Raw genomic sequence first — 9,689 nt, 5'->3', positions numbered from 1 at the left:
TATCTTAAAAAAAAAAATAGTGGTGAAGAATAATAGCAGTAGCCCACTAGCTTGAGGATCCTAGAATCCGCCCTGCCCAACCAGCCAAACTAACTCCAATTTCTACTGATTGAAGAAATAAATAAATAAATAACTGATCCATTTCTCTAACTACGGTTCTACGAACATCGTAAATTCGTAATGTACAGATATAAATTTTGTAGAGTACGTGTACATTTAGGACCACCAAACTACCAAAGTAATTGATCACGGACAATATGAGCAATACTCATCAATGCTTTAAGGAGTAAGGACCCCATGGTGAGCTTGGAGCCTTGGTATACATGTTATTGTTTTTGTATTTGTCGAATTGGAGGAGTTTAGGCTCACATTCACAGTACAACTTATCCATCAGTACTTTCGGTCACTGAATTAATATGCAGCCAAATCGGTAATTTGATATATAGTTTAAATGTAGAGTCATTTTATCTTAAAAAATGTAGGAGTAAGTACATTTTATCTTAAAAAAATATCGTAAATTTGTTTTCAAATGTAGAGTCATTATATTTTTTCTTGTCTTCTGTGGCATGTATCGTTGCTCCACATTCCTTTCACATAATATACTAGTAAAAAACAAAATTGACATATATGACTTTTGAGAGCGTGGATCATGCACACTCCGACGCTCTTTCGATTTTGACCAGAATTATTGTTAGCATGTCTGATCACTTAATTAAGTAAGTTGTAAGTTAAGTTTTAAAAAAAAAATAAAACTTGAGGTTAGAGACCCTTTCTGTTCATTAGTTTAAAATCTGAAATACACATGATTTGTTTTGTCCTCATTCACAATGGCTTGAAGTCTAGTTTCAAAAGGAGGTACAAAGTAGTTACAGCCATTATAAGATTTTAGAGCTGCCAAGTAATCAGCAGTCCTATTACATTCTCGAAATACATGTGTAAATTCTACATGAAATATTCTAGAAATTACATCTTTAATGGCAGCGTGAAGATCTCAAAAACACCAAGGAACCATTTTCTTACCCAATAAAATATGAATCACATTCAAAGAGTTTGAAACAACTAAGATATGTTTTTTTTTGTAATATCTGACAACCAAGTTGTAAGTTAAGGTACAATGCAAGTAGATTCTAAATTTGCTATCGACGCACTCAGCTCTATAATCTTTTACTATTTAAAAAATCCTTACTCCTTTTTTGTGACTGTTTTACTTTTATAATTATGTGATAAGTACAAATTTATCTCTACACCCAAAGTAAAATCAATAAAATAAATACTACATACAAAAAATTTAAATAAGTAATTCAATTTTTATAGATTATTTTATAGAAGAGGCAAGAGGTTTCGTAGCACCTGCATCAAACTAGTTATTTTAAAAAGAATTGTACTTTTCATTTTAGTGTGATTGTTGCTGAGGTCGATCCGACCTATTTTATTGGAAAACAAAGACGCCCTTATGGGGAAAAGATATATATATATATATATATATATATATATATATATATATATATATATATATATATATATATATAAAAGGAACATTCTTCTATAAGTTTCCATATTAGCTCTAAGAAAATTTTCCTCGTCAGACTCCACAAGTAAAGAAATTTGCTTACAATAAGAATGGATTAGGCGTAACTGAAAAAGGCAAACATTATATGAAAATTTGGACATAGCCCCAAAAGAAGGGTATACAATGACATCTGGAAGGACATATTTGTCAAATGAAAAGACACTATATGCTTAGTGTTCACCTTACGCAATCAATCAGAGTATCCAACAACACAAATATTTTTTTGTCTAATTTTGGATTTTAGTAATCAATAAATATTACAACAGAACCTTCTCTTTCAACTCTCTTTGTATTTTTTAATGTTATATTTTTTTAATGCATCCATCAATATGATCTGTTACAAAATATGAACATCTGGTGAAGTACTCCTTTTTAGATCTGTTTTACTTATATTCTATTCTTTCTCTTCACTCCACCATTTCTCTTTTCTCCATTCATTGATTTTCAGTCACATGCATTGACTGTTATATAACTCATTTGATCACTACATTTTTTTTTTTGAATTGTAAAAGTTTTTTCTAGTGCTATAGCTGTTTCTTTTTAATGTTACAAATAGATATAAAGTGTGTATAGAGCAGTGGTGAGTTTTGCTACGTATGTCAGTGTAGTAATTCATGTTTTGAGTGATACCCAAGTTGAGATTCTTCTTTTTGAGTGTTGGGGAACTTTCTTTGGACTAAATGGAGTTGATGGTTAAGTGAAGCAGAGGAAATTGAGTAAAGATGTTTAAGTCAAGTAGATGGAGAAGTGAGAAGAACAAGATCAAAGTTGTATTCAAATTGCAATTTCATGCAACTCAGGTAACATTTTTTTGTATTTGAATTGAATTTGCCTCTTGCATTGTTGAATCTGAAAAGGGCGTCTTCTAATTTGTTTAGATTGGTTAGAATGTAGTTCAATTTGAATTTGTGAGAGGTGTTTGGTGAGTAGTCCATTGGAAATGGTAATGTGATTGGGTAAGTTAAGATCTATGGAAGTGTTTTTTTTTTGTTTTTGAATTAAATTTTTATTATTGTTATATCAGGTGCCTCAACTTGCAAAGGATGCTTTGATGGTATCTTTGATTCCTGTTGAGGTTGGGAAACCAACTGTGAGACTAGAGAAGAGTGCAATTCATGATGGAACATGTCGCTGGGAGAATCCGATATATGAAACTGTTAAATTCATACAAGAGTTGAAAACTGGAAAGATCAATGAGAAAGTATACCAGTTCATTGTGTCCACTGTAAGAAATTAGTACACTTCTTTTTTAGCTTCGTTCGCTTTTTTCATATTTTTTTTACCTTAGTTTTCTGTTGTGATATTTAATTTGGGGGTTCTTGCAGGGATCATCAAAAGGTGGTTTAGTTGGAGAAGTTACAATAAATTTTGCAGATTATATTGATTCAATTAAACCTTCTACTGTTTCTCTCCCTCTCAAGGCATCGACTTCGGGCGCAATTCTACATGTTTGTACCTTTTCATTTACTGACTATTTATGTTGTAGTTTTATGAATATCAAAGTTTTTGTTCTAATTGTTTGTTGAATCTGCATTCTTGTTTTAACGGCATTCTTTTGACTGAAATATCTTATACGTAATTTATAGCCTATTTGAGATTTGTGATGTAGTCTTATTTTTATCTTGGACAGGTTATATTACAGAGAATGAATGGAGCTGAAGATCAAAGGTTGGTATACATGCCATGATGTCAAACTGGGTTCATTTGTTCAATTTCTTTATTTGTGATAAAATTTGGATAATAGTTTCTCATATTCTGCTTCATTTTTCCCCCTTTGAAGAGATGTTGAAGGAAACGGAATTGCAACAGTTAAGTCTCTGGATAGAAGCTTGAGAAGCAAGTTTAGCGATCATGAAACTGATGAAAACAGAAACTGCAATTCTGTTGAAGTAAGGTCACATCTCATCTTTCCTAATATTTGTCTTTCTTATATTCCCCTGAATGAAATTCTTGCATGGCCTACTATGTGAAAAACAAGGGTTAAAATATCAGGAATTCTTTGAACAATTCACCTGGTTATAACTAGGTTCTGGTGTTTCTTAAATATTTTACTAATTTACATATTTCACAGGATGGTACTATCGACATTACTTCATCTCAGCAATCTGAACCGAAAGAGATCCTCATAGTACGTAAAGGTTCTGATGATGTATCAGCTTCAGGTTCAGAGAGCAGTTCCGAGCGAAACACCCCACAAGAACTTGGATTGAGGAGCAATATCCATCGGGACTCGGACAGCTTCTTATCACCTCTAAGACATAGCTCTATGCCTCATAAGTCCACAACCAATGCTATTATAACAAACTACCTAGAGCACCAGAGATCAAATACAGAGTGGTCAGTAGGTTCTGCTCCAGATGGAAGTATTGATGATCTAACAAATAGCTCGGAAGACAGTACTGTGAAAGAAAGGTCGCCACATGCGTCAGAGGCCTCTGTTGAAAAGCTAAAAAATGATCTTGTCATTTTCGCAAGGCAGGCAGAGGTATCAGAGCTTGAATTGCAGACTCTAAAAAAGCAAATTGTAAAGGAAAGCAAAAGGGGACAAGATCTCTCCAGAGAAGTCATCAGCCTGAAGGAGGAAAGGGATGCTCTGAAAGAAGAATGCAAACAACTCAAGGGATCGCATAAACATACTGATGGTGCCAAAGTATCAAGCAAATTGCAGTTTGAGAGTGAGGACCCACACACTCTACTACAAGAGCTCAGACAAGAACTGAATCATGAAAAAGACCTGAATGTGAATCTGCGTATACAACTACAAAAAACTCAAGAATCAAACTCCGAATTGATTCTTGCTGTGCAAGACCTTGATGAGATGTTGGAGCAGAAAAATAAGGACACATCCTACTTTTCTAACAAATCTGCAGCCAATGGGAATGCAAAAGAACTACAGGATATGGTCTCCAATCAGGAAACAGATGAGGATGAGGAGCAACATGCACTGGAGTCGCTAGTTAAGGAGCACGATGATGCCAGGGAAACTTACTTGCTTGAACGGAAGATCGTAGATCTGTATAGTGAAATTGAAGTATACAGGAGAGATAGAGATGAGCTAGAGATGCAGATGGAACAACTTGCCCTTGATTATGAGATTCTGAAACAGGAAAATCATGACCTCTTGTCAAAATTAGAGCAAAACCATCTGCAAGAGCAGCTGAAGGCACAATATGATTGCTCAGACTCTTTGCTTACTATAAGCGATCTTGAAACTCAGGTTGAGAGCTTAGAGAAAGAACTAGTGAAGCAGGAAGAAGATCTTTCCACATCTCTGATTACCATAAATGAACTTAAATTCCAGGTTGAGTGCTTAGAGAAAGAAATGGAGAAACAGGCACAGGGTTTCGAAGCAGACTTGGAAGATGTCATGCATGCCAAAGTTGAACAGGAACAAAGGGCCATTCGAGCAGAGGAGGCATTGAGGAAGACAAGATTAACTAATGCTAACACAGCTGAGAGGCTTCAGGAGGAATTTAGGAGGCTCTCCGTACAAATGGCATCTACTTTTGATGCAAATGAGAAACTCGCAATGAAAGCAGTGACGGAAGCCAGTGAATTGCGACTTCAGAAAAGCCATCTTGAAGAAATGCTCGAGAAAGTTACTGAAGATCTTGATATCATTAGAGATCACTATGAAGACAAACTAAAAGAGCTTTCAGACCAGTTGTCTTTGTCAAAGGAACACGCAGAACGATCATTGTCAAAACTTGAAGAAAAGTCTAAGAAGCTTGAACATCAAAAAGAGCAGGATGAAGAAATGTGTCGTGCTTTCTCAGTGGAGATACTAATGCTGAGAGATGAGATAGAGAGACTCACAGAAAATAAAAATAAATTATCTAAGCAGGTTGAGGAAAATGCAAATTTACAGATTGAGATAGAAATATTGAAGGCGTCACTTGCTGAATCGGAGTTGTTGGTTCAAAGAGTGGATGGGGAGAGAAATGAACTGGAGAAAACAGTTGCTTTAGTGAGGAAAGAAGCGGACAAGTTTCTGGAGGAACTTAACAGTATGAGATCTTTAAAGGATGAAAAGGAGACAACGGTTGGAATTCTATTATCAGAAGTGGAAACCCTTAAAGCTGAGTATAATAAGTTGAAAAATATTTTATGTGAGGAGGAGTTGGAGAAAGAAAGCCTGAGTAAACAAGTATTTGATTTAAAGGGTGATCTAAAGAAAAAGGAAGAGTTAATCACTAGTACAGAGAAGAAGTTCAAAGCTGTTTCTGATGGAACAAAATCTTCTAAAAACAATAAAGTTGCTCCAGGTCATGGCTCCAAAGAGGTTACTGGTTTGCGGGAGAGAATGAAACTGCTTCAGGTAAATTTGCTACTACAATGACTGTACATACATGTCTAGTGACTATAAGCATTCCAGTGTGTTACTGTGTCATACTATTTACATGAGAGGGCACAGCATTCCTAATTGCTTCCGTAGTGCACAGTACTGACTGTTAGCCTTCACAGGCACAGATAAAGCTAAAGGAAACAGCTCTAGAAAACTCAAATGTTGCATTTTTAGAGAAGGAAAAGGATCTGCTGTACAGGATTGACGAACTAGAAAACAGAATGGTGGTTTTCAATTCTAGCAGTACAAGTTGCTGTGATGACCAATTGCAAAAGGTTAGCATCGTCTCTGACATATATATATATATATATTAGTTGGAGTGTTTGTGCAGTCATTCTTATAGCTGTTTTGGTAAAAAATCTACATAAAGCACTTCGAATGAACAAAAGCATTGTTGATATTGCAATGACCTTTCAATACTTTCTGTAGCAAATAATGGAGAGTTAAAGAGCTGACACACAAGATGTATAGTGGTTCGGAGCCATTGCGGCTTACTACGTTCACTAGAGAAGAAGGGTGTTTATTGCTTGATGGTTGATTAGGGTTTATTACAGAGATTTATACATGCACAATCGTCTGAAGTGCTTCTAAAAAAGGTGGAGTCTCCCTTATAGAAACAAATCTGTAAAGAACGTATCAAACCAACTAGGGGGCTTAATTCCTAGTTCATGCCCAACTGAATGGCGCACGCCCTTTCTTCTCCCATATTTTCTTTGCCTAAATTTGTTAGAATTAAGACACAAAGTGGTGACCAACACTCTCTGTCATACTTGTCATACTCCTAATACTCTGCTTGAAAGGAACCTATCCCACAGAGTGAAGATTGTGCTTGGAGTTTCGTTCCACATCAGTTAGTTCCGTCCATTCCCATGCATGAGCCATCACCTCAGTAATTGGATAAAATAGACAAGGAGGAAATATAGTGCATGATACATGAATTTTTTCCAGTAACTTTCTTAAGTTGTTTTATTTCCAACATTTTTGCACCAACTTATAAAGTATCTCCTGCTAATAGCATCATGTAATTGGCATTAACCCATTCAAGGATTCGTTTTTAAGATACAGGAAGTCAAAAGTGTTGAAACCCCTGAAATTTCTAGTAAGGATGAAGGAATAAATACAGAGAAACTTTCATCAGATTCCGAGGTTGGAGATAATGCAAAATTGCCTGATCAAAATGGCATAAAAAGGTACGAGTTAATTTTTCATTCTGCCAAAAGCAAATTGAAGAAAATGCAGTTGTTATTAGTTAAAGACACCTTGCAATGACTTTAAGATCCCATTCCCTTCTAGTGATAACTATGTTGCCTTTCCTTTTTCTCCATACAGCACCAACAAACTTTCCTTGAATAAACTGTTGATAGCCACTTCCGTTAGTGGTGATCACCGCGACCTTGATGAATTGCTCAGTGAAATGGCATCAATGAAGGCAAAGAACGAATCCATGGAAGGTGAACTGAAAGATATGCAAGAGAGATATTCAGAGATAAGTCTGAAGTTTGCAGAGGTAGAAGGTGAAAGGCAACAGCTCGTAATGACTGTTCGTAACCTGAAGAATGTTAAAAGAACCTAATCAGTGTTATATCAAGACGAATAAACTGGATTCCACGCACAGTTGAAGCATATGGATGTCATAACTAGCGATCCTGGTTTAGGGATCACAGTCAAAAGGTATAAGTTGTATATCTATAGTATTCTTTCTTTCTGTTTTTTCTTCCCCTCATGGGATACAAGTTACCAGTTAGTGTCCTGAGCTAGAATGTTGTGAAGTTGCAGATTCATGTCCTGCACTGGCGTCAGAGTTGTCATCAAAATGTAACATAGCTGTCATTAATATATTCTTTCTCCTCTTATGAGCTTAGAATCCTTAGATTCTTAACATATTAATAAATTAAAAAGAAATTTGATGATTTAACTGTTTAGTAACCGGAGGATGATTGACAAGTGCTCGTAACTTTAAAAGACTTTTTCAGGCATGTATAACTTACAAGGGATCCTTATTATAAGCTCGTGGGATTGGGACATGCTGAAGCCTGCTACGGTGCAGATATGAAGTTTAGATGACCAGAATGAGAAAAATAAGCTTAACTCAAGCTCTTCGTTGAAGGAGAAATACAAAAAAACTAGATATGTCAAGAAGAGAAATATACTTTTCTTGAAGTTTACCATCAAGAAGAGTATGTAGACATCCCTTTAAGACTAAAGAGAGAAGCATATAGTCGTTAACAGAGCCACTATTTTTTAAGGACAGAGACATTATCACCCAATCTTTTAGATTCACAGTCCGCACAGCAGAACCTGCTTACCTGCTGTGAGCTACTAATGATAGTTGACACTAGGGTTTTCTTAGTGCAAGAATCCAGGTGCTAGTGCAAGAAAACTTTTATGTATATATCAACGCAATTGGAACGATCAGGAGCTGTACCCGTCATAACTAACATTTTCCTGCGCTCCAGTTCAGGAACTTTTCCTCAGAATTTAGAACTTATCAATTACTCAGATCCAATCATGAGTCTAGGATGAATTAATAATTGCTCTGGTCATTGGTAATTTATGCAGATATTATCCGAAGTCAGAAACAACATAACAGTAAAAGATAACTGAAGAATTGGGCCGTTGATTTATTTGTTAATGGCCGAATGGAGAGAACTGATAAGAATTTCGGCTAAACCAATGCATCAGCTTCACTATAAAAGTACTTCAATCAATATCCAAACATCCTACAACCCCATGTCAATTAAACATTTTGGCCGAAATGTCACAGCATGTCATGTTTGATTGAAAGCCATCTTGTACATATACCCCATAGTACCAAAGTTCGGATTAGGTATTAATTTGGCAAGGCCCCTAATTGGATAATTCGGAATTCAGAAGTAAATTTGGAGAATTTTGTTTAAGAAAAAAAAAATGAGTTGTAAAAAGTGTATATAAATCTCACAAAATATGTTAAAAACACTAGTTAATGCCCGTGGGCCCAGATTCTATCAAGAAACATCATTGATAATGTGATTTAAAATTCCACATACATTTACTATTTATTGTGATGGGAAAAAAAATTAATAATATTTATTGTGATGGAAAAAAATAATAATAAGTAGGCAGCTCGATAAAAAATCTAATTAATGTGCTAAAAAAATTATTCAATGATTGTATATTAGTTTACTTTAATAATTTTTTTGCCAAATTAATGGGAAACATTTTGAAGTAGGATAGTAACGTGGAACATTTTGAAGAAGGAAATGCACGATACAAAATTATTGGAAACCGTAATAATTACAAAATTATTCTTGTAGGAATTGTGTGGTAAGAGATTATCAAGGGGATTTTAACTCGTGAGAGCATTTCCAATGGGGGGTGTAAGCCGTATAGAGTGGAAAGTTTACACCCGAAGTGTCAAAAAATCTTTATCCAATGGGGGTGCTAAACCGTATGTAATAGACTATTAGTTGATAGTGGGAAATTCCTCATCTTCCTATCAGTTGATAAATAGCCCAGGCGACACTTGAACACACGTATGAACAAAAGAAATGTTCGGACGTCACTCCATCTATTTCTAAAGTCACAATTTGAAACTTTTAAACTCGGACGTCACTTCAAGTGTCATCCGAGTTTAAAATCAAACTTTTTACACTTCTCCGTTGGGAACAATAGAGAGTGGATATTTATAGACCATACAATAATTTGTAATTAGAGTTGTAAAATCCTAATCCCCCCCCATTTGAGATGCCCTGATGTACAACAACTTAATCTATATCGTCCATAAATATAATTCAG

General features: G+C 35.3%; 1 protein-coding gene across 1 annotated transcript; it reads left to right on the top strand.

Moving 5' to 3' along the window:
- Positions 1 to 1,795: 1,795 nt before the first annotated feature.
- On the top strand, positions 1,796 to 7,825 carry LOC147523887 (Myosin heavy chain-related protein). The gene is made up of 9 exons (XM_086600598.1): positions 1,796 to 2,370; positions 2,595 to 2,795; positions 2,896 to 3,018; positions 3,201 to 3,238; positions 3,351 to 3,459; positions 3,642 to 5,888; positions 6,035 to 6,190; positions 6,975 to 7,105; positions 7,245 to 7,825. The coding sequence occupies exons 1-9, from the start codon at positions 2,293 to 2,295 to the stop codon at positions 7,486 to 7,488; spliced, it is 3,327 nt and encodes a 1,108-aa protein (XP_086456724.1). The 5' UTR covers positions 1,796 to 2,292; the 3' UTR covers positions 7,489 to 7,825.
- Positions 7,826 to 9,689: the final 1,864 nt, after the last annotated feature.

The sequence above is a fragment of the Coptis chinensis genome, chromosome 1, assembly GCF_015680905.1.
Source record: "Coptis chinensis isolate HL-2020 chromosome 1, ASM1568090v1, whole genome shotgun sequence".
NCBI lineage: Eukaryota > Viridiplantae > Streptophyta > Magnoliopsida > Ranunculales > Ranunculaceae > Coptis > Coptis chinensis.
Note: the sequence above shows the minus strand (reverse complement) of the source record. Positions and strands in the feature narration are given on the sequence as shown.